Raw genomic sequence first — 25,832 nt, forward strand, 5'->3', positions numbered from 1 at the left:
GAATGCAAGGTTGATGTAACCTTTGAATACCAGTCAGTGTAACTCACCATATTCACACGTATCTTTATGCTTCCTGTTTTCACTAAGCAGCATGGAAGTCCTTCTGCCCGCCTTGGTGGCATGCTTTAAAAAATCTTTGTCTTTATGTGTAAAATTAGTCTTGGTTTCAAAACGATTTTTTTGCCCTCTGTTAGAGACACCACGGATGTTCAACTTCTCCCCTAATCTAGACTCTAAATTGTATTTTATCCCTCTTGGTGCCATCAAAACCACCCTCCGTGCAGAGAACGCTGAGTACCCCCAGGGAAATTAACAGCGCCATCATTTACTGGGCTATTGCTGTGTGCCGGCCACTGGGCTAGATGGCTCACATACCTTATTTTGATTCCATTCTTAGAACCGCCCGTAAAGAGAAGCATCACCCCTATTTTACAGATGAAGAAACTGAGGCTCAGAGTGGTGAAGTAAGGTATCCAAGTCCCACAGTCAGCTGGTGGCAAATTTCAGCCCCAAACCAGACAGTTCTGCCAATTCCAAATGATCTGACAGCCACGCTCAGTACCTGTGTGGTAGATGCCATCCTGCATACTTTATACCAATTAATGCCACCTAACTCCTGAGAGGCAGTGTAGTGTAGTGGGTAAGAGCATAGCCCCTGGAGACAAGCTGCCTGGGTTCAAATCCCATTTGCCTCTTTGTGCCTTAGCTTTCTCATCCTTAAAATGGGAACTAATAAGAGTCTCTACCCCTAGGAAAAGTCAATACGCTGATAACTGTAAAGTACAGAGAACAATGCATAGTCCATAGTAAGCACTATTTAAGTGTCTTTGGACACTTTGTTAAATAAGTCTACCAATTTTGAGTCTCATCATAGTCTTGGGAGGTAGGGATTGTAATTCCCATCTCACAGGGGAGGGAACTGAGGCTCAGAGAGGTAAACTAAATGTGAACACCATTAGTAGTGGGACAAGAATCCCCACCCGTGGGGTCTGACACCGAAGCCCCCACGCACCCCCCACATCACACAGCTCTACTTGCAGATGCCCCCAGTGGCAAGTGGCTGAAGACAAAGATCCCATTCCCTCTCGGATTCTTGGGAAGCTGGATGGAGAGCATTCCCCCAAAAGCCCCTGGAGCCGTCCCCTCACTCCCCTCACCCAGGGGAGGGGTGGGACCCCCCCATAGAAACCACTGTGCTTCTTACCTTGACAGACTCGGGACTCGTGACGATGACTGAGGTTTTATGGAAGACGTTGACCCGCACGACAGGTCCATACTTCTTAGTCCTGGAAACCAAAGTAACCCATGGAGATTGTCAACACCCCATGATGTGAACATCACCAGCCCAGGCCCAGCCAGAGAACAGGCGGCATCCCATCTCAGGAGGGGGCTTAACTCGGGCCACCAAGAGCCTGTGCGGGGCTCAGAGGCACAAGGACCAGGCTCTACCCTGTTGCTGAATCACATCCCCCACTGGGCCTCAGTCTCCACATCTGCAAGATGGGGTGGCTACATCCCTCCTCTGGCTGCCCCAGGTCAAACAGCGTCGTATTTACCAAAGTGCCTTGAAAGGAGTGACGCACTACCCTAACTAACAGTGATTGTTACCTCACCACACACACCCTGCCCAGTTTACAGATGAGGAAACTGAGGCCCCGAGAGCTTCTGATGACTGGCGTAAGCTCACTTGGCTGGTGAAAGGCAGAGCTTGCCTTCAGAACCAGCTCTCAGGGCAGGAACTGCTGGTGCTGGGAACCGCCTGGGTGGTCAGGGGTAGGGTACTGCATGAAGGGGACCTGGCATACCGGCAACAAACGACAAGTTAGAACCCACCAATCCAAAAACACATCTTGGAGCGTGCGGCCACAAACCTCGTCCTTTTTCCAAAAGTATGGGAGGTGTCCTAGAAGGAAACTAGAAAACATGGGAAACATTAGGACCGCCAGAAGGCACTGTAACCGAATGTCTCCTTCCCCACAGCCCTGCGAGGTCGGCACTATTAGGTCCACTTCACAGGTGGGCAAGTTGAGGCATGGGGAGGATGTGGCATTGGCTCCGGGTCACAAGCTGTAAGAAAAGGAGTCAGGGCTCAAACCCAAGTGTGATGGGCTCCAAAGGCTTCCCTGGGGAGGAGACCCTTTTGTTCCTTTCATCTCCCCCGTGCAGATGCCAGGGGCTGGCTCAGGAAACCAAAAAAAAACAAGCGCATCAGTTCTGACTAATGGTGCCTCCATGCCCCATGTGTTTCAGAGTAGAACTGTGGTCCACAGGGTTTTCAATGGCTGTGAACCTCACAGAAGCAGATCACCAGGCCTTTCTCCCACAGCGCTGCTCAGTGAGTTCAAATCATCAACCTTTAGGTTAGTAGCTGAGCGCAAACCATCCGTACAACCCAGGGTCCTTGGCAAGTGGAAAGGGCTCCATAAACATTGGGTGGTAATGACCTTGAAGAGTTCAGTGAATACCTACTATGTGACAGCCACCACGGTCAGCCTCCCCTCACCTAACCCTCCCCACATCACCTGGAGGTACATCTGTGATTAACCACCTGTTATAGGTAGGGCTGCCAAAGCTGAGCGGTGAAGTCACTTGCCCACAGGTACACAGGTGGCACCAGGTGGGCACCTAGTCCCTCTCACCAGGGCATGGTGTGGTGCTGTGAGGTCTGCAGTGTGAGTACTGGGTGGTTGTGAACAAGTGTCCGGGGCCACCTGAAGCATATTTCAGAGTGCACTGGCTTCCCGTCTCCTGCATGACTTCATTCCCGCCCAGCTCCCTGCTCACCAGAATGGACAACAACAAGACCACAATTCAAGCTGTCTGGGTCATGGAACACACATTCTCCTGTGGGGAGACGGAGAACTACAAACAAATAAGTAAGCAAATGCAGTGTCAGGTAGTGAGAGAGAAAAACAGAAGAGAGGACAGGGATAGAGAGGGGTGGGATGAGTGTGGGATGGCCATTCTACACAGGCAGGTCGGGGAATGCCCCTCTGAGAAAACAACATGAGAACTGACGCCCGCGAGGAGTGAGCGATTGGATCATGCAGGTATTTGGGGGAAGAGCTTTCTGGGCCCAGGGAACAGCAGGTGCCAAGGTCCTGAGGTAGGAGTGTGCTCAGTACATTCCAGGAACAGCAAGAGGGCCAGGGTGGCTGCAGGGTGCTTGAGGGGAAAGTGGCAACAGATGGGGTCATCAAAGGTGGGGCAGATCCCATAGTGCCTGTAGCTGCTGTAAAGACTTTTGCTTGGAGCTCGCTGAGGTGGGGACTGCTGAAGGGTTCTGAGCAGACCAGGGGTAGGATCCGACTTGGGTTTTAAATGGATAGTTCTGACTGAGAGTAAAGTGGGGGGCTGGGTAGATGCAGGGCCAACAGGACTTACTGATGGTTTGGATGGGGGCTGAGAGACGTCACAGCAACCCCGAGGCTTCTGGCCTGGGCAGCTGGAAAGATGAATGGAGCTGCCCTTCCTTAAGATGAGGAGAAGCGAGGAGGACCTAGCCAGGAGCAGCAGACACTGCTGGGCCCACCCCTTCACCTGGCCATGCAGGTGGGCCAGCACCTGCAACTCTGCCCCAGGTTCTCTCTGGCTCTGCCCATGGAGAGGCAGACCAAAAGTTCCAGGAGACATATACCTTCCAGAGCAGCCCTCAGTGACCTCATCTCCCTCGCCCTTGGTGGGGACAGCTCTGGGGTGCGTTCTACACTGTCTCTGGGAGTTGCCCAGGGCATTGCACTTCAGTTGCCAGAGATAACTTGCTTAACTGGCTTTCTTACCTTCCCTCTCTATCTCATCCCTCTGCACCTGGGATCACGCCCAATAAACAACTTCCACTTCCACTGTGGTCTCAGGTCAGCTTCTGGGGAACCCGCCTTAGACAGGGGATTAAATGAGGAGCTGCTAAATTTGCATGGCTTTTCAGCATCTGAGGGAACTGTCCAGCAGGCCTTAGATACTGAAGTCTTGAGTTCAGGGAAGGCTTCCAGGCTAAAGATGCAAATTTGAGGACCTGAGAACACAATGGGGTGACTGTAAACAGAGAAGAGGAGAAGCAGAGAAGCCTGGCGCCCCTGTATTCAGGGTCAGGCAGCCCAGGAGGCTGAGGAGAGGTAGCCAGGGGACGGTGCAGTCCAGGTAGCCAGTGAAGAAAGCAGGGCCAGGAGGAGGGGCTGGCTGTGTCAGGCTGTGGAGGGCCAGGAATAAGCGGTGGTCACAGGTGACCTTGACTAAAGTAGGTTCAGTAGGAAGGTCGGGGTCAAAGCCCCATGGTGGTAGGCTCAAGAAAATGGAAGGGGAGGAACTGGGCGCACAGATCCGGAAGTCTGTCAGGGCGCTGGGCCGTCAGGGGGTAGGAGACGTGGGGCGACAGCTGGAGAGAAGGGGGTGAAGAGAAGGGTTTTCTAAAGCTGTGAATCCTTACAGCATATTATATAAAATGGGAATGATCCAGAAGAGAAGCGAGGCTGCTGACGCAGGAGGGAGGAGGAATTGCCAGGCGTGTGGCTGAGCAGAGGGTGGAAGGCCTTGGGGCCTTCCTGCGTCCACAGGGCCGGCAGAAGTGTGCATGGGCCCGGGGTAGGTGGGCAGCGCAGCAGCAGCCGAGCTAGTGGAGGGAGGCTCTGGCTGCTCCACGTGCTCGGGGAAGTAGGAGGAAGAATAAAAGCGGAGCCTGAGGATGGAGGGGGAGGGGTGGGATGGGAGCAAAGGGAAGAAAGATGCCACCCCGGAGCGTCAAAGCACTCCCGGTGAATGACCTTGAATGCACACAGTGCCAACTGCAGCAAGCAGGCCATGGACATCACACACCACTGGCTGAGTTTCCAGAACATTCCTAGTGTCCTTACCATCATGCCCCCAAGCCACACATTTTGGGGGCAGGTTCTCAGTGTTGAGTCACCCGAGTGGGGGCAGAGTCTGGACACCACCATCCCCCCCACCCCCGCACCTGTTGGACCCCAGAGCTTCCACCCTAACTGCTGGGGTCCACCGCCACATGGGAAGAGAAGTCCCGCTACCAGACAAGAAAGGAAACTAAACTTGGCTCCTTCTGGCCCCTGCAGGGGCGCTGGCGGGGGGGGGGTGGGGAGGGGAGCGGAGAAGACAGGTGATAGAAACAAGCAGGTAAGGCCAGGGGGTAGTAGAGCACTGGGGCTTGGGTCTGGCATCCTGGGCAGGCAGAAGCCCACCTGGCATGCCCCATGGGAGACTGGATATGGCAGAGCAGCCCAGGGAGAGAGGGGAGGGCCAACATCCCACCTCCTCCAGAACCTCCAGTTTCTTGGGACACTGGATTTGGCACAGTGGGAATCCAGGGTCTCCCGTGGGCAGTAACGGGGGCAGAGGTCATCTGGAGAGCCCACCATGAGGCTACCCGGAAGGATGGAGGGAGCCTAGGCTGAGGGGTGGGCTGCCCACTAGGGGTGAGGATGAGGGGCCCTGCTTGTGCCTTATGCTGGGGTGTGGTGAGTGCTCACCTGGGCACCTAAACCCCAATGAATGCTCCACTGGACAGAGCCAGCAGTGGGGCTGCCCCATGGCAAGGACCCCCAGGCTCCTGTTGAGCAGCTCTAACCTCTGGGCATCGTCAAGCTGGAGTGGGAGGAGAGAACCAGCACCACACAGGAGCCAAACCTGAGCAGTTTTTTCCCAAATAAGTAAAAACTCGGAGAGAGATACCTTTCATGGTCAAGTTTACATGCACCCCAGGCCACCAGGAGTGCAGGGGCTGATGAGGATGTTCAGAGCAGTCTTAGAGATGTCAAGAAGCTAGCAGTGTTTGTGTGGGGCCTGAGTGCGGGGGTCTTGGTTTTCAGCTGTTACACAGATCAGTGCAGTAGTATGTCATACTGGACATACTGGACTGCTGCCCAGGTTCTGTGGAAGCATAGAGGAGGGGAACTCAGGGAGGGCTTCCTGGAGGACAGGGCCTCCTAAGGACTCCTGTAGACTAAGGAGAATGAAGAGTGGGGGGCAGGGAACAGCAGCTGCATCAGAGGGAGCCAAACACTGACAAAGCCCCTGAAGAACCAAGGGACAAAATGCCACTACAGGAGACTCAACACACTGATCTCTTGTTAACCGTGGTGTTGCCAATCACGGTTTGGGGATTCAGGCTTTTAATGCCAAAGCATTTTGTGCTGGAAATGGTTCCAGAACTTCCATTTAGTGCAACTGGATATTTGACCACAAGCCAATTGTTCAATCCAAAATCTGTTTACATTTACATGGTTCAGTTCACCTCCTTAAAGAATCCAGGCGATTATATTTGGCCATCTCTCCCCCCACCCCCACCACCACACCTGTAGGTCACATGTTGACTCCGTGGTGTAAGATTCGGGAAGAATTCAGCCATAACAGGGAAGGACTGACACATGCTACAACATGGATGGACCTTGAAAACAGTACGTTAAATGAAAGAAACCAGACACGAACAACCACATATTATACAAGCCCATTTATATGAAATGTCCAGAACGGGCAGGCTCACGGAGGCAGAAAGCAGGCTAGTGGTTGCCAGGGGCTGGGGGTAGGGGCAATGGGAGTGACTGCTAACGGGCACAGGGCTTCTTTCTGGGGTGAGGAAAATTTTCTGGCATTAGATAGGGGTGATGTGAATACACTAAAAACCACACGATGATTCACTTTTTTAAAAGGGTGAATTTTATGGTTTGTGAGTTATACCTCGGTTAAAAAAAAAGATGTGAGGGAGGGATTTGATTTAAGCTCTGACCCTCAAGACACAGACTCGAGCGGGTCTAGAGTGCTTGGAGCACCTGGGTTTTCTGAGGAGCCCAAGAAACGATGAGCCTTATTAGAACAACGGCAAAACTCATTCAATTCCAAGTTGTTGAGGGCTGTTTTGAAAAGTTGAAGGGGCACCATGTACCTAACAGAATTTGGAGACGAATTCCACCATTCAACTTTGAATCCGGATTCACGGAATATTGAGTCGGAACCAACTGCTGTCAACTGGTGCTGGTGATACGTGTGTGCCAGCCACTGGGCCAGATGCCGGGACATAGCCGTGAATGAGACAGACAGGGGCCCAGTGGGAGAGGCAGACACTTAACAAGAGGTTGCAAGAATAATTACCCAAGCGCCACTAAGCTGTGAAGCAGACTTACATTGTGTCTCAACCCCTCGCTGTGGAGCTGATTCCAACTCACGGCGACCCTATAGGACAGAGTAGAGCCGCCCCACAGGGCTTACAAGGCTGTAAATCTTTATGGAAGCAGGCTGCCACGTCTTTCTCCAGTGGAGCGGTCAGTGGGTTTGAACCACTGACCATTCAGTTAGCAGCTGAGTGCTTAACCATTGCACTACCAGGGCTCCTTCCCAGTAACTTAAGGGCTTATAAAACGAGCATAGTATACTTAGGGGTGGGCACAGAAAGGGCCTCCCTGAAAGTTAACTAGCATTACCTAGGCTGGGGGAAGAATATCTAGGCAGATGGGAAGGCAGAGCTGTTAGGCAAGGAGAAAGAGCCCAGAAGACCCCTAGGGGGAGAGGCAGCGGGAGCCCAGGAAGCAGTGGGGAGAACAGCTGGCTCCCCTGTCACCAGCCACAAAGCTCTTTCCTGAATCCACCAAAAGGAGATTCAGGCTTCTGAGGTCAGTGCATCTGGCTTGTACTGGAGGTGGGAGCCTTCCAGAACTTTCATGTCCTGAAGTCTTAAAAAGTGTATCTAATGCCATCGTTTATTTATCCATTCAGCAAATATTTATTGAACATCTACAATGTGCCAGGCACCAGGGAATACACAGGAGAACATGCAGCGTCCCTGCCCTCCCGGGGCTCACATTCTAAGGGGGAGACAGACAGTCAACAGGTGAACAGTCAACAGGTGACCAACAGCATGGTGCCACAAGGGGTTTGGGGCTGGGTGGGTTTTGCACAGTGGACAGGGGAAGGCCTGCTTCAGACGGGCAGAAGAACAAGCCCTTCATGCCCAGGCTTGAGACCGGGGGGCTCCTGGCAGAGGCAAAGGCAAGGCCCTGGGGAGGAGATCAGTGGGGGGCTGGGGTGGGACAGGAAGACTGGGGGTAGCAGTGGGTAAGTGAGAGGGAAGAGACGGTTCAGAGGGGGGTCCCAAGGCTTGGCAGGAGCCTTGCTGGCCATGGAGTGGATTCAGTTTAGAAGTGGATTTACTTCTAAAGTGATGGAGGGGGGATTAGCTTCAGAAAGGTAATCCTGGCTGGGGCAGGTAGGTCGTGGGGAGGGGCAAGAATGGGATGTAAGTGCCAAAGAGAAGACAAATTGGATATGCAAGGACAGAGACGCATTCAACTCAGAATGTGGCCAACGCACAGCGTGCCCCAGTCCTGGCCGAGGGACTCTGGGCAAATCCAAGGTCCAGAACGCCCGCTCCGGAGCCAGGCCGACCTGGATTTAAATCGAGGCTTACCAACTGTATGACCCTGGGCAGCTACTTCGCCTCTGCGCGCCTCAGTCTCCTCGTCTGCGCGATGGGGTAACAATAGCGCCTACCTGAAGGGCTGTCGCTGCCATCTCGCCCGTCGGGCCCTGCCGAGCGCCCTGGCTCCGAGCAGCTGCCGCTGTAATGTGTTACTAAGAATAGTGGGCGCCCCTCTCCCGGCGCCGTCTCCAGCCAGCGGCCCCGCGCACGCGAGGGGGTCCCGACCCCGCCGGCTGGCACCGTCCTCGGCCGATTCCAGGTCCCTCCGCGCCCCGCCCCGCCCCCGCTCACCTGGGCCGCGGCGGCCCGGGGATGTGCTCGTAGCGGCTGCGAGCGCGGTGCACGAAGGTGCAGCAGAGGCCGAAGGCGAGCAGGACGGCGCTGGCGAGCAGCAGCAGCCCGGGGCTCATGGCTGCGGGCCGGGCCGGGCCGGGTCGAGGCCGGGCACCGGGGGCGCGGGAGGCCGCGAGCCGCCTCAGCTGTCAGCGCCGCCTCGGCCCCGGGCCCCGCGCGACCCAGCACCGCCCCCGCCGCTCGCTCCGCCCCCGCCGGCCCGGCCCCTCCCAGGAGCGCCGGCCCCGCCAACCACGTCTCCGCCTCCGGCTCCGGCGCGCAGGTCCCGCCCACTCCCCGCCTCATCCCTCACAACTCCGCCCCCTCAACGCAGCCTGGCCCCGCCCAGGACTTGTGAGCCCGCCCAGAACTGTGGTCTCCGCCAATCACAACTCCCGGTCTGGCTCAGGCCCCAGCCTCTGCCCCGCCCCCTCCCTTAGGCCCCGCCCCGTCCTGAGGCTCCGCCCCTATAGCGGCTCCGCCCAGAACACGTTGCCCCGGCAACCCGGCCTCGGCCCGGATTCCGCGGCGCTCGCTGCCGGGTCGGCTGCGCAAAGTCCAACTGGCTGGCTCCGCCCCCGCTGGAGCCTCGGAATAAAGGCGCTGCTCCGCGCGGGGTCCTAGGCCCCTTCCTCTCTCCCTGTGGTCTCCTGGGGAACCCCATCCCAGGCCCCAAATTCCCGCCCCACGCCGACTGTTCCCCGACCTTTCCACGGAACCCCGGGTCCCCAATGCCAGCCTCCCCAGATGTCGCACCTCTGGCGCCTCCCTGGCCTGGCCTGTCCCTACTGACAGCCCAGGGCCCACGGTACCCGGCGGGGCCCCCGGGTGGGTGACGAGGCCCCGTGCTGGGTCTGTGTCAGCGACGAAGAGCGCACGGCCGGACCCGAGGCGGTGACCCCCATCCTAAGGAGCTGGAGGTGCAGTGGGTGAAAGGCCGGTAAGGAGGGCTGCCCTCAAGGGAAAGCCAGAGAGATGCCCGGGGCGGCCCAAGGGTATTTTTGAAATAAAAACCAGAACTTCGCTCTGTGTTATAACCTTCTACTACCCACCCAGTGATGGATGATAAAAGACCACTTCTGGGCTTTTTATTTCCCAAATCCTAGCCCCAGGGGCCACCCAGGTGAAAGCGGTGGAGTGGGAGGGGCAGGTCAGACTCCAGGTGTGCCCACACCCAGTCCAGGTAAAGAGCCTCGGGGCGGGGCGTCCAGAGTTTCCATGTTGCTGAGTTTCTGAGACCCTGGTGCATAGTGGTTAAGTGCTACAGCTGCTAACCAAAAGGTTGGCAGTTCGAATCCACCAGGCACTCCTTAGAAACTCCATGGGGCAGTTCTACTCTGTCCTATAGGGTCGCTATGAGTCGGAATTTACTCGACGGCAATGGGTTTGGTTTGGTTTTGGGTTTCTGAGAAGGGGCCAAGCTTCTAACCCACGCTTGGGTCAATCTGCGATAAGTTTCGGGTTCGGAAACCTGTGTATCGCCCCCCTCCCCTCCAAGTACAGCCAGGAAAAATAGCCCAGTTCCTACCAGGGAAATGGCTGTTAGGGGTGGGTGTGTGGGCTGTGGGATGCTGGAGAAGGCCAAACTTTAAGAGCTGGGCCCAGCACAAAGCGGGTAGTTCCTGCCCTCGGGGACCAGCGCAGCCAGGGCAGGTGGGACCCGGCACGGGGACCTAGACCAACCTCTACATCATCAGGCTGGCAGGTGACAGATGGCCACAGCGCCCCCGTGTGGTGGTAAGAAGTAGACGCCGGCGCCCACAGAGGACCTTGGGTGGGCCCGGTTGGGGGCGAGGTCAAACGGCTCCCCCCCGTGGGCTGTGAAAACTCCGGAGTTGGGGGTAATTTGTACGGAGGATGGGCCCTAATGGGGAGAGTGTGGACTTCCTGCATGCTGGCAGGTGAGCTGCTGTGGTTATCTGGAAAAATTAAGTGACATGACACCACCAAGCATCTGCAGTTTATGGAAGGGCTCCCTGGTTTACAGACTGTATCACACAGCGTACCAGGACTTCCTGTTGTCTTGTTTCTGAACAGTGGTTCCTCCAACAGCTCTGGGCCCAGTCTGGGGCCCTTGTGTGCCTGAGCCCATCCAATTAGAGCTCAGGCGAGGAGCAGGTTCTTGTCCTCTGGTCTACGGGTCAACCGGGTAACCTCCAGCTCAGTAGGACCAGGCCTCACCCTAGTATTCCTGTCCCTTGAGCAGCTCCTGTTCCCCACTTGGGTGAGTCGACGACACCTCACAACCACTTCTCGTCATCCCCTCCTCTGAGCCTCCCAGCTCCCCTGGGATCAGCCTGAGAGGTGATGGGGGTGGGAGTGAGGTGGGTGACACACTGCCCAGAGGAGTGAGGGCCTGGGTCCTAATCCAGAGCCCTCTCTGTCCGCCTGACCCCTGCCCCTTGAAGGCTCCTCACTGTGGCTGCCCACCAGCTGTCCCCTAACACAGTCACACCTAGGGCCCAGCTGTGGGTTGTCTACTCCTTCACTTGGGGGTGGGTGTACCGAGGTGCAGTGCGAGGTGTCCCCACCTACTTCTGCCCCCCAGCCCCTCCCCTCATGGATCATGGTCTCCAGTCCCTGAAATGGGGAGATCATGGAGGAGCCCCTGGAAGAGGAGGCAGAGGCTATTGCAGCCCATCTTCCCGACTTTGGGCCCAAAGGGACTGAGCCACACCTCTGGTCATGCAGCTGGACAACACAGCTGCTGAGGGTGGGGCAGGCAGGGCCATGGGGCTGCCGGGGCTTGAGGGCATCCGGGCCACCCGCACCTTCCTTGGGTTCCAATCTCAGCTCAGCCCTGTCTGGGACAGGCCCAGATACTCAGCTGCCCTGGGCTGGTTTCCTCATCTGCACAGCTAGGAGCTTGAGAGATGATCACCAAGGGCCTTCCCAGCTGCCGACACTGCCCAGAATTTCCTTGTGTCCTGGGAAGCTGGTGGGCAGGACCTCCAGATTCCACCTCAACCACCCCTGTGCAGCAGAGGGCCAGAGAGGAGCAGGTGGTGGGCAGTGCAGCCGCCCGCAGGTCAGGAGAGGCCTACAGGGGTCTCCATCAGCTGCACCCCAGCCAGAAGGGTAGCCCACACCAGACAGGGCCCTGGCGCCCCCCCGGGCCAAGGTGCATCCTTCTGCCAGCCCCGTAGTACTTAAGCTGGGGAGGGCAGTAGTTAGCACACAGGCTGCTTGCTTATGTTCAAATTTGGCTTCTCCCCTCCTTGGCTGGGTGCCCCCTACTAAGACATTTAACCTCAGTGCACATCATTTTCACCCCCTGTAAAAGGGGAGGATTCCTCTAGGTGACACATGCTGTGAAGTGCTTACAGCAGTGCCCGGCAGACAGGCCTCCATCAGCCAGACCATCAGCAGGGCTCAATAAGGCCAGACACGCTGAGGGCCCAGGCCCTCGCCTGCCCCACGAAGCACGGAGGTATGAGGAGCCCGAGAGGGTGACCAGGCCTAAAGCTCTCTTCTGCAGCCCTACACTCAGCTCCAATGGACAGCTGGGGGGCAGAGGCTTTTGCATGCACTGTTCCCTCTGCCTGCACACTGCCCCAGTGCCAGCTTCGCTCTCAGAACTTGGCACAAGCACCGCCTCCTCCAGGAAGCCCCTCAGGCTGGGTCAGGGCGCCTTTCCTATCAGTCTCCTCCCACAACTCCCTGACACTGCCTGTCATATCTGTCCTCACTGTCCAGTGACTCATCTACCCCCACTCCCACCCCAGAGGCTGAACCCAGCTGGACTCGACTCCCCTGGACGGCCTGGCTCTGAGCCAGGGCTGGCGGTGCAGTGAGGGAGGGAACGAAGAGGCTCAGGTGGGGGGTACCTGGGGGGACTGCTGACACGCTAGGCCTTGGTCTCTGGGAAGCCTGAGGGAGGTGGCCGGCCCTGGATCATCCCCTGCCCTCACCCACCCCTGGCAGGCACAGCTCAGAGAAAAGAGGCAGGAAGGTGGTTTGTAAACAGCCATGTTATGGCGAAGCCCTGGGTGACAAAGCCTCAGTAGTTGTGTGGGCCCCCAGCCAGGATTCGGCCTTGGGTAGAGGTGGAGGAATCAGAGGATCCCCTGGGATTTCACGGAGCAGGTGGGATGGGACAGGTTGAATGGCCCGGTAGCCACAACACAGCCTTGAAAGCAGAGAACTCCCCAGGGGAAGCTCTGCCCACCTGGTGCCAATGGTTTCTAGGCCTCTGGGGTGGGAGGAGGCCAGCACCCACCCTAGAGCACCCGCATGGGCCCAGCATGATGCTGAGCTCCAAGATGAGCAGGAGCCTTCTCCAGCAGTCTCAGCTCACCCAGTGCCCCCAGACCTTTAGGAATGCTGCCGGCCCCTCCCAGGCAGCTGGACCCTTGCTTGGTGGCCATGGCCTGCATGTCACCTGCACCGCTGGCCCGATGGCCTGACCACTGGGTGCCTTCCTGTCATACCCCGAGTCTCTATGCCCCTGGCCTCCCAGCCCACAGGTCCACACTCTTCAGGCCATGTTCCTTGGGCCACATTCAGCTGGTCTGGTGCCTTCTGTGCCAGCCGTGGGCAGGGCAGACCTGGTCCCCTCCCTCAGGCTTCTAGATATGCCTTTATTGACACAATCAGAAACCCCGTTTGCCTTTGAAGGGTGGATACCCTCAGTCCACTGAGTCTGACAGCCAGATGGAGTTCCTGCTGCTGCTTGGAGGACCTGGAGGTAAGAAAAAAATGCCTCTCCACACCTACCCAGAGACCAGGCTGGCCCAGCACACACTCACACTTTAGGTCTGCAGAAGACACCTGGGCAGAGACTCAAGCACAGAGCACAGGCCATTACAGGCCCCTCAAATATGCCTAGGGACTCGGGGCCACAGGACAACCACACCGATGGGCCCACACCCGTGGGCACACGCCAAGCGCACAGAGCAGGCGGGGCCCTGGCCCGCTCTGGCTGGCCGACGATGCCCCAGCTGCCGGTCGCTCAGCCTAGATGTTTGGATCCTGGTGACTGCATTCGACACCTGCGTCCTCCTGGTGCTCGCAGTTGTGCGTGCCCACGCCGCCGTGGGCGCACTCCAGCAGGCTGTGCTCGCCTCCCGAGCAGCGCACGTCATCCAGCAGGATGGGCAGCGAGCGGCCCTCGCCAAACTCCGCGCGCTTAGCAGCGCGCACGACGTGCGCAAAGCCCAGCTGGCGGCACACGATGGCGGCGGCCGTGGTGTCCCAGCCGTCGTCGCACACTGTGCCCCAGCGCCCGCCAGCAAACACCTCCACACGCCCGCGGCCCCGGCCTGGGCCCAGGCTCATGGGCCGCACCAGGCGCACGGCGCCGTTTGTGGGTGTGGAACCGGATGTGCTCTGCTGCCCCCGCCGCCGCCCGCCCCTCCGGCCCCCGGGCCGCCGCGTGGGCCGGGCCGGCCGTGGGGTGGGCGCGGGCGCAATGGTCGTGGGGCGACTCTGACGAGGCGCCTTGGTGGGCCTGCGCACTGTGGGTCGCGGGGTGCTCTCGGTCGTCCGGATGAACTCTGTGTAGAGGAAGAGCACGGGATCAGCGGGGCCCCGGACCTCCCCAGCATCCCTGTCCCGCTAAGCGCAGCCCTCCAGCCTGTGCTGACCCAAGGGAAAGATGTACTTGTCCTGCCCTTGGGGCCCCACAGGACGTGGCCTGGAGCTGGATGTGGGGTGCTTCTTCAGAGAACACTTGATGACAGCTGTCTGTGCCAGTCTGTTGCTGGGGTGGGAGACCCAGTGCTGCCCCCAGAGGAGTCCCCAGACTGGTGGGGGAGTCAGACTTAAGAGCATATGGAATGGAAGGAGGGCGCTGGGGGACTTCTAAGAGAAAGCCCTTTCTGGCTCTGACCCATGGTTAAGGGTGAGGAAACTTAGGCCCCAGATGGGGAAAACTTGCTGAGGCTCTAGGGCTACAGGGTGGGAACCAGGCCCACTCAGGCCCCCTTTGCTCAGGGTGAAGCTCTTCCCTCCAGACCCCCAAAGCCACTGGGCCCGTGTCCCTCATAGCAACTCATGGAAGCTGTTGGGGTGATTGGTTGTAGTCTATGTTGCCTGGTGCCCCATGAGGATGGGGCTGGGCAGGGCTGAGATGGGCATTTCCCCTATGTCCCTGCAGGACGTGGCCCTCAAGCTTGGCCAGGTCAGCCACCAGGACAAACCTCACTGCACCTTAGATACTCAGTTCTGCCCAGCCCCACCCCAAGCAGACACTGGGCACTACCCTACAGGACACTGGGCACTGCCCTACAGGACAGCCCTCGGGAGGGCTGAGGGGTGCCTGAATGCCCAGAGGTGCTTGGTAACTATGGGTAAGGGTCCCGGGGCCCACCAGCTCAAACCCCCTTAGTGCCCCCCACCTCAGCCAGCCTTTGAAAGCCACAGAGATGGCAGCTGTAAACAGGCCTAGATACCAGGCAGAGTGCAGGCTGGGGGCAGGAGCACCATGACATGGGCAGGGGGTGCCCCTCCCCAGGCTCCCACTCCCACTCCACTATCAGGGAAGGACTTCCAGCACCCAGGCGGCTCCCTCCCTCCTGCTTTAGCTCTTGCTGTTCCCACTGCCCTGACTGTCCTTCCTGCCTCTGTGCTTGCCCCCACCCCACAGTGAATCCTTCCTCTTCTAAGGCTCGGCATTCTGCTGCTGGCTCCAGGGAGCCACCATCCCGTCCTGCCAGGGGTCCTGCACTGCTCTGGGTGCCTGCAGCACCAGCATACACTTCTGTTATGGAGCTTGGCACACTAAATGGCTTCTGTCTGTGCCAGCCAGGACAGGGCCTGGTACGACTTCTCCCATGGCCCGAGCATCAGCACAGAGCTAGTAACTAAAAACAGTGCCAGAAACTGCTGAATGAGTGAATGGAAAACTCGCCAAGCCCCAAAGCTGACTGAAGCCAGAATTCACTTCCAGAAACACTGAGCTCATTCCTATGCCTGCCTTCCTTTCCCAGGGTGCCCCTTCCTCAGGGCCATGCAGCCCCACCTGCCCAAGTACCCAGCCTCTCATGTGGTCCCGCCCTCATTCGAAGTCTGCCAACTGCAAACGTGCCAGGCACACCTGGCCTGCTAAGAGATTTCCTTTGGCCCGCAGGGTGGTTTTTGAAATGTTGAACTAGTTGACAGCATTTTCAAATTTGGAGATTGTACATAACAGCCAGAGACAGCAGGACCCATCTGCCTGGCTCAGTGTCATGCCCCCGGTATGCAGCACATATTTAGGTGGTGGGTGGATGGACAGATGGAAGGATGGATGAATGGAAAATTCCTGCTTAACAACTGGGAGATCTGGCATACTGGGGTTTGTTCCCACTTAGTGACAACCAGCTTGGGTCCAGTGGAGTGGCCCCTCTCCTTGGGCACACTCTTTCTGGTCACCCCAGGCCCGCTGGGCAGGCATCTGCAGCCTACCATGAGGTTTGCACCCCTCCTCAAGCTTGTCAAAAGAGAAACATCTTATGGAAGGCCCAGCTCCAACACCCCTTCTTCTAGAGGCCCTCATACCTAGGACTCTTTCCAGTCTCCCTTGCTCCCCTGCCACACATAGATATATACCTACTCCTCTGTCCCTCCCAAGGCCTCTGACCATACCTGCCTGGTACCAGCTCTTTTCCCCCCTTGTGACCCGTCTGAGCCTCCCACCTTGCTGAGACCTGCATACACCACAGGAGTGGACAGGGGCGGAAGGAGTGGCTAGTTGCTGTTCCTCTCACTCTGAGTGTATAATGTGTATCAGGCACAGGGCCAGGCATCAGGAAAAAAGGCCAGCTAGGAGGGCCCCACTGGGCTGGAGGAGCTGGGCATGGTGGCAGGAACTTCCCTCCCTCACAGCATCCCAGGCAGTGGGTACTTACTTTCTTTGGGCACAAACCGGATGAGGCGGCTCCTCACCTTGACCTGAGCAGGCTGGATCTGACACTTGCCCGGTGGTGCCCGTCTGCAGACACACAGAAGCTGTGAATCCCCACCCTGGACGCCCACCCTGAGCATGTCCCCAGACATATGCCCGCTCCCTGCAGCCAGGCAGGGAGGGGAAGAAGAGTCCAGTGTGTGGTCGGGCAACACAGTGACAAGGGTGGATGTTTATGGAGCACCTGCCAACGCACTTGCAGGGCCCCTGCCAGCTCCATGACCCCAGGGTTCTAAGATGGCAACCCCAGGACAGGAACCCCCTAGAATACTCTGCTGAGTGCCTGCTCAGCTTCAGGCTGAATGCCCCTACAGTCAGTGGCTCACACCTTCCTGAGCCAGTCTTTCAGAGGGGGAACACTGTTCTCTGGATATGATGAAATGTTGGTCTCCCCACTCCCCCCGCCCCACCCCAGCGTGCCACACAGAATCCTTTAACTACTCAGATTTCTCCCCCCACCCGGTCCCCAACCCCCATGGCCTTGGGGAGGGGTATTTCTCTACCCCTCTGGTTCCTGGATTTCTTTCCTGTGATGCAATCTGAGCAGCTGCCTGCCTGGAGGAACCAGGAAGATTTAAGTCAAGCTAAAGAATAAAGCTGGGTTGGGGGTGGGAGGTGGGAGGTGGAGGGGAGCCCACAGGGCTGGAGTGGAAGGAGGGACTGGAAAGTGGGGTTTGAGAGAGCTGGAGAGAAAAGAGTGTGAGAAGGTTGCCAGGGCTACGGACTGAGCCTGCGTTGGCATCTTGGAGCGGCATAAGTAATGAATGGAATTCCATTTTAATTAGTTTTTGCCTGTTAATCTGCGATTCTTTGAATGTGACCCTATTGTAGGCCTGATTCCACGTGGGCTGAGGGTTCAACAGGGTTCCTTCACCACCAAGCAAACCAAAAAACCAAACCCACTTCTGTCAAGTCGATTCCAACTCATGGCGACCCCATGTGTGCAGTTTTCAAGGTTGGGACCTTTGGGAGACAGATTGCCAGGTCTTTCTTCCAAGGTGCTTCTGGGGCATTCAAACTGCCAGCCTTTTGGGACTCCTCTTCAGCACCATGAGCGGGAAAGCTCGGGGGTAAAGCAGCCATGTGGCAAGGAGTGGACTCCAGAGAGGAGGTTTGCAAAAGAGGGAAACCAATGAGGGCCACAGGCCTTCTCCTCCAGAGGCTAAAGGAGTACAACCAGGCGCAGGCTTCTCAAACACTGAGAAAGACAGGGCTTTCTGATTGCTTGTTGTTGTTAGGTGCCGTCCACTTGGTTCCAACTTATAGCAACCCTGTGTACAACAGAACGAAACACTGCCCGATCCTGTGCCATCCTCACATTCATTGCTATGCTTGAGCCCATTATTGTTGCCACTATTTCAATCCATCTCGTTGAGGGTCGGCCTCTTTTTTGCTGACCTTCTACTTTACCAAGCATGATGTCCTTCTCCAGGGACTGACCCCTCCTGATAACATGTCCAAAGTACGTGAGACGTAGTCTCGCCATCCTCCCTTCCAAGGAGCAGTCTGGCTGTACTTCTTCCAAGACAGACTTGTTCGTTTTTTCTGGCAGAAGGCTGAAAGAGTACAACCAGGCACACGTTTCTCAAACACTGAGAAAGAGAGGGCTTTCTGATTGCGTGGCACTCCGGATAACGGTTCCATCCTTCAGACAGACCCCACAGAGGTGTTGTTCCTTAAGAAAATGATGCAAAATATCCTTGCTGTGCATAAGGATAGGAGATACAGCAAAAAATGCCCAGTGGTCATGTTTGGGCAGTCTTGGCCGTCCCTTCTACCCCACTGCCCCCCACTCCCGCTTCCCTTGTTTTCCAAATGGTTATGATTGAATAGTGTGTCCCCTAAATATGTGCTGAAATCCTAACCCCAGACCTGTAAATGGAGCCCTGATGGCACAGTAATTATGTGCTATGGCTGCTAACCAAAAGGTCTGCAGTTCAAATGCACCCGCTGTGCCTTGGAAACCCTATACGGGGCAGTTCTACTCTGTCTTATAGGGTCTATAGGGTCACTATGGTTTGGAATCGACTCAAAGGCAATGGGTTTGGTACCTGTAAATATGACTCTGTTTGGAAATGGGGTTTTCTTTTATTATGGTAATGAGGCCATACCCAAGGCCATCAGGTGGATCACTTCTGAGTTGTAAAACAGCAGAATAGACACGGAGACAGACATAGGGGAAGGCAGACACCAAGGAACACCAAGGATCATGGGAAGACACCAGAAATGAGGAGAGAGGAATGGATAAGGCTGATACCCTAATTCAGACTTCTAGCCTCCAGACCTGGGAGGAAATAAATTTCTGCTCTTTAAAGTGACCTACTTGTGGTATTTCTGTTAAGGCAGCATGAGGTAACTAAGACCGGACCTCTATGCAATATGTGCAAAGAAACACATTTATTCCAAAAGGGAAGAATGAAAAGGGGTAAGAAGAGTCCAGGGAGGGGGGACAGGAAGTTTAGTCTGTTTCTGGCTACTCCTAGCTACAAGAGCTTAATCAGAACTCTCTGTCTCGGGTCCTTTATAACCGGGGAGAAGAAGCCCACAGGGAAAGGGGCTGGACCAATGACACGAGGTGAGGGCCGGAAGGCAGCGTCTGGAATGAATCCGGGGTTCAGTCTCCATGTTATTTCCTTAGAGAAGGATGCTTTTTAAAAAACTGAGAATAACCTAAATGTCCAAGGAACGGGTAAGGCAGTTATGGTACAGTGACTCAGCGGAAAATTATGCAGCTATTAAAAATGATCCTTTTGAGGCTGATGTTGCAATGTGGAAAGGTTTATACAAAATCGGGAGGGATGAATGAGGGCAAACACTATAATTACAGCCCACAGAAGTCCTGGTACTATGCAGGCCGAGAGGGGCGGGCCTCCAGGAAACACGCACTGCGGGGTGAAAGGGGGAAGTGCTGGTGTTTTTCTTGGAAAAATTACGTCAATAATTAATATATTTGTGCTTTTAAAAAAAAAGTGTGGTAAGCAAGAAAAGTCTGAGGAACTGTCAGACCAGAGGAGGCTAAGGAGACATGATGACTAAATGTAATATGGTGTTCTAGATGGGATCCTGAAGCAGAAAAGGGACACTGGGAAAAAAGTAATGAAATCAGTAAAAAAACAAGTGTGGGGTTTAATTAAGAGAAGAAAAAAAAGGAAGAAGAAAAAGTTGCTGTCAAGTCAATGCCGACTCATGGTGACCCCGTGTGTGTCAGAGAACTGTACTCCATAGGGTTTTCAACAGTTGATTCTTTGTAAGTGAATTGCCAGGCCTTTCTTCTGAGGTGCCTCTGGGTGGACCCAAACCACCAACCTTTGGTTAGTAGTTGGCTGCTCAAGTGTTTGTGCCATCCAGGGGCTCCTTAACTAATAATAATGTACCAAAATCGGCCCATTCATTGTGACAAATGGACTGTTATCAGGAAAGACCAATCAATAGAAAAAGGAAACCATGTTTGGTAGAAGGTCAGTGAAAATGGGGGAAACCTTGAATGAATGGATTGACACAATCACCGCAACAGTGGACTCAAACATACCAGCGACCATGAACACGGCACAGGGCCGGGGACGCGTCACTCTGTCAAGCTGGAGTAGACACGAGCCGGAGCCGGCTTACAGCAGCCACCAACGATAAAACGTCAGACAGTGACATCAGGGGAGACTGCGTGAGGTCTATACAGGCGCTCTGTGTCCTGTCTCTGCAACTTGTACGTAAATTAAAAACGATTCCAAAATTAAAAAATTATTTTTTAAAAAAGGGGCTGATAGGTGTTTCAGGATTTTTTTCAAATGTACCGTATCTCAATGTTTAGGTCTGCTTACGTCAGGGGTTCTCCAGGAGTCTGCCAAATAGGAAGAGTCTTTGAGTGCAACCTCAGCCTTTGGGCTGTGAGTGCGAGTGAGCGCAGTCAGGCAACCAGCCTGTGGTGTTGATGGAGATACAGGGGAGCTGGGAAGCCAGCTGAGAAGCAAAAATCTAAAGGTTTACAAAAAAAAAACAAGCCAAACCCATCGCCGCCGAGTCTATTCCATCTCATAGCAACCCTATCAGACAGAGTAGAACTGCCACAGAGCTTTTCCAAGGAACTGCTGGTGGATTAGAACTGCTGACCTTTTGGTTAGTAGCCGAGCTCTTAACCACTGTGCCACTAGGGCTCCAAGGGCTTGTTGTTGTTAGATGCCATCAAGTCGGTTCTGACTCATAGCAACCCTATGTAGAAACAGAACAAAACACTGCCAGTCGTGCGCAATCTTCATAATCGTTGTTACGCTCGAGCCCATTGTTGCAGCCACTGTATTGATTCATCTGGTTGAGGGTTTTCCTCCGCTTTGCTGACCCTCTACTTTACCAAGCATGATGTCCTTCTCCAGGGACTGATCCCTCCTGATAACATGTCCAAAGTATGTGAGACATAGTCTCACCGTCCTTGCTTCTAAGGAGCATTCTGGTTGTACTTCTTCCAAGACAGATGTATTTGTTCTTTTGGCAGTTCATGGTATATTCTTCGCCAACACCACAGTTTAAAGGAGTCAATTCTTCCTCTATCTTCCTTATTCATCATTCAGCTTTCGCATGCATATGAGACGATTGAAAACATCATGGCTTGGGTCTGGCACACCTTAGTGTTCAAAGTGATATTTTTGCTTTTTAACACTTTAAAGAGGTCTTTTGCAGCAGATTAGCCTCAGGCATTGGGGTTTTTTTTTTTTTTTTTTTGGGAAAATTATCTATATGCAACCAGCTCAAGAAGCAGGAACTCAGGGTCTGACTAGAGGCTGTGTTTTAGGATGTATGGCATGTCCTTGGTGGTTTTGTTTCTGTAACCAATGGACCCTGAAACCCTGCCCTGTGCTTTGTTATCTCCTGATAAATTAACATAACAATGACCTACATAACCCGCTTTCACTGTCCCCTCTTCCGAGAGCCTTCCAGATATGTTCGATAACACTGTCCGATTTGAATCCTATTTACTCACAATAAATATGGTATTTTCAATCGCCTCATATGCACGCGAAAGGTGGGCAATGAATAAAGAAGACTGAAGAGAGTTGATGCCTTTGAATTACAGTGTTGGCAAAGAATATTGAATATATCATGGACTTGCAGAAGAATGAACAAATCTGTCTTGGAAGTACAGCCAGAATGCTCATTAGAAGTGAGGGTACCAAGGCTTCATTTCACGTACTTCGGGCATGTCATCAGGACTGACCAGTCCCTGGAGAAGGACATCATGCTTGGTAGAGTAGAGGGTCAGTGAAAAAGAGGAAGACCCTTGACTAGATGGACTGACACAGCGGTTGCAACAATGGGCTCAAACATAACAATGATTGTGAGGATGGTGCAGGACTGGACAGTATTTTGTTCTGCTGTACACAGGGTCGCTATGAACCAACTCAACAGCACCTAACAACAACAACAATAAACATGTTTTGGTGTCTCCCTAAGCATTTAGGTTTTTAACATTCCTAAGTCACTGCTCCGTGCTACTCCAGGCGCTGGTCTGGCTCTGCAGAAATGAACAGACACAGCCTGGGCCTGCCAGATTCACAGGCCAGCTGGGAGACAGTTGTGCAACTCCGAGGTTGCAAGTTTGCTGATGAGTGCTGTGGGACTGGAGGGCCTGGGGGCACTGACCCAGCTCTGGAGGAGAAGGGGAAAGGGAATCAGGGAAGGCTGCTCGGAGGCAGTGCAGCTACAGAGGAGGAGGGTGGAGGCGTAACAGCCAAGTGGCTTGGGGACAGCTCTGGAGCCAGCTGCCTGGGCCCAACTGACTCTGGACCTACTGGACCTGGGCAGGTGACTTCACCACTGTGCGTTTCCACCCCTGCAAAATGGGCAGCTGAGAAGAGTCAATGAGTTCTACCTGGAAGGAGTCAGAACAGCACCTGTAGCCGAATTAGTGGTCTCACACCTGGAAGTGAGGCAGGTGGAGATGGGAGTGGGGAGGGCCAGGTAGGGCTTGGGAGGACAGAGCACGTTGTAGCTGGGAGGGCAGGGCTGCAGAGAAAGCACAGCTCAGGGTTGGTAGGCATCTGGGAGACAGGTGGGGGCTGAGGAGGGATCAGGGAAGGGGTCTGCCCAGGAAACGAGGAGTGGGGCAGGACATGGGGGGGGCAGGTAAGACAGCTGAGTTAAGCCTGGACTTGGACCATCACAGAGGTCAGCTAGCTCATCAATTGCCCCATCTTATCTGACTCAGAGGCAGACAGACCTGGTTTTAACCCTGGATCTGCCCCTGACCAGCCCAATGGGTTTGGTTAGTCACTTCCCTCTCTGGGCCTCGGTTTTCTCATCTGAAAAATGGGGACGTGAATAATACCAAGCTTAGGGATGGAAATGAGTGCTCCTGGCAGACAGCACGGGCCAACTGGTGAGGGTGGGGGCTCACCTGGAGGGGTCGATGACTTTATAGATGACCCCGCGTGCAGCCATGGCACTCGGCACCCCCGTCGACAAGAAGAATAGCTCTCCTTTGAACAAGAAACGAGGCACCACGTTGCAGTGAGAATGCTGCCCGAAACGCCGCCCTACTCCAACCTCGCTGAGCCTGAGGGAAGGCCTTCTGGGTCAGCACGGCCCTCCAGCCCCCAGCACTGAAAACAGGCTGAGGAATGTGTCCTGACATTCCTGTCCTGGGCTGCCCACCCTCCTGGGCTGCCCACCCCACGCTCCGACCTCACCTTTTGCCTCCTTCCTGGTAGCCTGGACCTACCCCCGCTGCCTGCCTTGGGGTCATGCCCCACCCTTCACACCTCTGAGCACAGGTGAGGGTCCTCAGCCCAGCTCCCCCACTGACTGCTGCTAAGTGTCCACAGCCAGAGTGCCTCTCTGAGCCCTGCTTCCTCATCTGTAAGACGGGGTGCCTCACGGGACTGCCATGGGGACTAAGAGAGCAAGGAGCAAGTGCACAGTCAGCGTCAGACACTGCTGGCAGCGGTGTCGTCATGGTCACCTGAGAGAGCGCTTACAAGGGTATCCTACACATGTGTGGGGGCAGGGCAGTTGACTTCCCTGAGTTCCCGGCCTGGCTTAGCCATGCACCAGCTGTGTGATTTGGGGCAAGTCACCTGACCTCTCAGAGCCTCTCTTTTCTCATCTGTAAGATAGGCATGATGGAGCTGATTTCCCAGGCATAGATGCCTTTGGTGGCAGGGGCTGGGGATGGTGGAGGTAGGGGGAGAGCCAACATTTCCCAAGCGCCTCCTAGCACTAGGTGCTCACAGCTCAGCTCAGTGCATTGTCACCACAGCCTTGGGAGGTGGAGGAAACTGAGGCTGGAGTGGCACCACCACAGAGCTGCTGGAGCTCACCTGGGCTGCGGCAGGAGGGCGGGAGGCAGGATTCGGACTAGAGGTGTCTGCGTGCGTCCTTTTCTCCTCCGCCACCCACCTGGCAGGTGCTGCTAGGGTCCGTGGAGAGATGTTCTGGACTCAGGGCTTGCTAAAACCTCTGACCTTGTAAGTGCTCTCTCAGGGCTGGGGCAGGGGGTGCTCCCCAAGGAGAGGCCGGGACAGGCAGCCAAGCAAGGTAGACACTTGGAAGAAGGCATGTCCCTGTGGACAGGTGCAATCCAGGAGGGCTGCGTTGGGGTGGAGTCTGAGAAGCAAAGCCCAAGAAAGCCTGGGGAACCCCACCCGTGATAGCTGACAATGTAACTGGGGCAGGAAGACTGGCCCTGGGGTGGGGGGGAAGGGGGAGAAGTATAGGTCCACATGGTGACCATGCAGCCTTCGGGGGTGGGGGCTGCAGGGTACTCTAGGAAGACAGTCTCCTAGAACATTGAAAGGCAGGACCACACATTTGCTGTGTGGCCCTCCCCTCTCTGGGCCTCTTTCGGGAGTAGCCTCTGGCCCCTCTCTGGCTAGGCAGCTTTACCCTGAAGCTCCAGCACCTCGGAGGACCAGAACACCCGGCAAAGGCTGCTCCTCCTGTCCGGAGTGCCGTTCTCCACCCACTTCTGCCTGCCTGACCCACGCTCTTCCTGCTCTGCTCCAGAGGCCTCCAGGGGCTGCGTGGGGTACAGTGCTGCCTCCCAATAACTGGGAGTTTTTGAATAGGGGAGGCTTGGGCCAGGCTGCCTCCCAGGCCCCTTCCAGACCTGCTGTACTGGAGCTGAGACCCGCCCCTGCCCAGCAGGGGCCATGCTGCACTGCCCAGCCCCCAGGGCCACACTGCCCTCCTGGTCTTTGCGGTGAGGATTGTCCCTGGAGGATACTGGGCCCAGAGGTCCTTGTTTGCAATTTGCAAGTGTCAGAAGAACAGCTCAGAGAGGCAGACTCTGAGACAGGAGCTGGGAGCGGTCTGTGTGTGTTGGACTCCAGTGTTGGGCCCTCCAGGGGCCTATGTGCTGTCCTGGGCTCGTGGGCTGACAGGGCCTACACCTGGTGTTCCAGTATCACGCGGTATCCAGTATCCGGCTCTCAGTATCACTCAGAGGGCTGAAGAAGGGCCCTAGGGAATTGTACCTTTGGCCCTGACTGGGGTAGGGGGGTACCACCCCTTCCCAGACACATTAACCTCCTACTGACCAGAAGAAAGCTTTCAGGAGCCAGTGGCCTTGGGGGTGGCAGTGATGGGTTGGGGCTTCCCTTTGGAATTCAAATTCTGATGGGTGTCAGCTCCACAAAGCTTTCCCAGACTCAGGCTGGGGGCTCTGGCACTGGGCCCTGCAGGAGACACCCTCGAAAGACCCCCACGGGTGGCCGTTCCCTAGCAACCCTGCTAAGCACTCGCCAGAGCCCACTGGGGGCCCCTCAGCTTTTGTCCAGGGACAATCCCCAGGCCAAGGACAAAGGCAGGAGGCTAGAGGGGGATCCAGCCGCCTGGTCCCTCTTCTTCTCTCCTCCCCACTTCCTTGTATTGAAAATACAAGTAGCCTGAATGAAGAACTGACTAACAGGCGAGAAGACCTGCTTTTAAATGACAATGTGACTTCATTTTATGGGGCCCAATACATTTGCCATGAGGAACCTGGGGAAGTGGAGGTGTCCAGGGAGGAGCCCTGAGGCTTTCTTCACCCACTTGCTTGCCAGCCTGCCAGCATCCCCACCACTGCAGACCCTTGCCTGTTCTGGCTAACTGCCCTGAGCTCTTACCCATGTTAGCATTCCAATGCTCCCAGCAACCCTGCCCAAGACATGCGGGGTGGGGAAGAGGAAAGAAGGGGGATGTGGGGGACCACTAGTCCCATTTTCCAGATGA

At 55.7% G+C, this 25,832-nt stretch overlaps 2 protein-coding genes across 3 annotated transcripts in view; both read right to left on the reverse strand.

Moving 5' to 3' along the window:
- The window catches only part of LOC126084322 (cholesterol 24-hydroxylase), a 36,475-nt gene extending 27,558 nt beyond the window's left edge, over positions 1-8,917 (reverse strand). For both annotated transcript variants that reach the window (XM_049898838.1, XM_049898839.1), the window contains exons 1-3: positions 8,711-8,917; positions 1,834-1,914; positions 1,205-1,286 (exon numbers count right to left, since the gene is read on the reverse strand). In XM_049898838.1, the coding sequence (XP_049754795.1) occupies positions 1,205-1,286; positions 1,834-1,914; positions 8,711-8,829 (282 nt within the window). In that variant the 5' untranslated portion in view covers positions 8,830-8,917. The remainder of the gene's footprint in view (positions 1-1,204; positions 1,287-1,833; positions 1,915-8,710) is intronic.
- A 3,264-nt stretch (positions 8,918-12,181) lies between these two features.
- The window catches only part of HHIPL1 (HHIP like 1), a 37,470-nt gene continuing 23,819 nt past the window's right edge, over positions 12,182-25,832 (reverse strand). Inside the window, exons 7-9 of the mRNA XM_049898300.1 lie at positions 23,020-23,101; positions 16,582-16,664; positions 12,182-14,247 (exon numbers count right to left, since the gene is read on the reverse strand). Coding sequence (XP_049754257.1) covers positions 13,709-14,247; positions 16,582-16,664; positions 23,020-23,101 — 704 coding nt within the window. The 3' untranslated portion in view covers positions 12,182-13,708. The remainder of the gene's footprint in view (positions 14,248-16,581; positions 16,665-23,019; positions 23,102-25,832) is intronic.

Source organism: Elephas maximus, chromosome 10, assembly GCF_024166365.1.
Source record: "Elephas maximus indicus isolate mEleMax1 chromosome 10, mEleMax1 primary haplotype, whole genome shotgun sequence".
NCBI classification, from domain to species: domain Eukaryota; kingdom Metazoa; phylum Chordata; class Mammalia; order Proboscidea; family Elephantidae; genus Elephas; species Elephas maximus.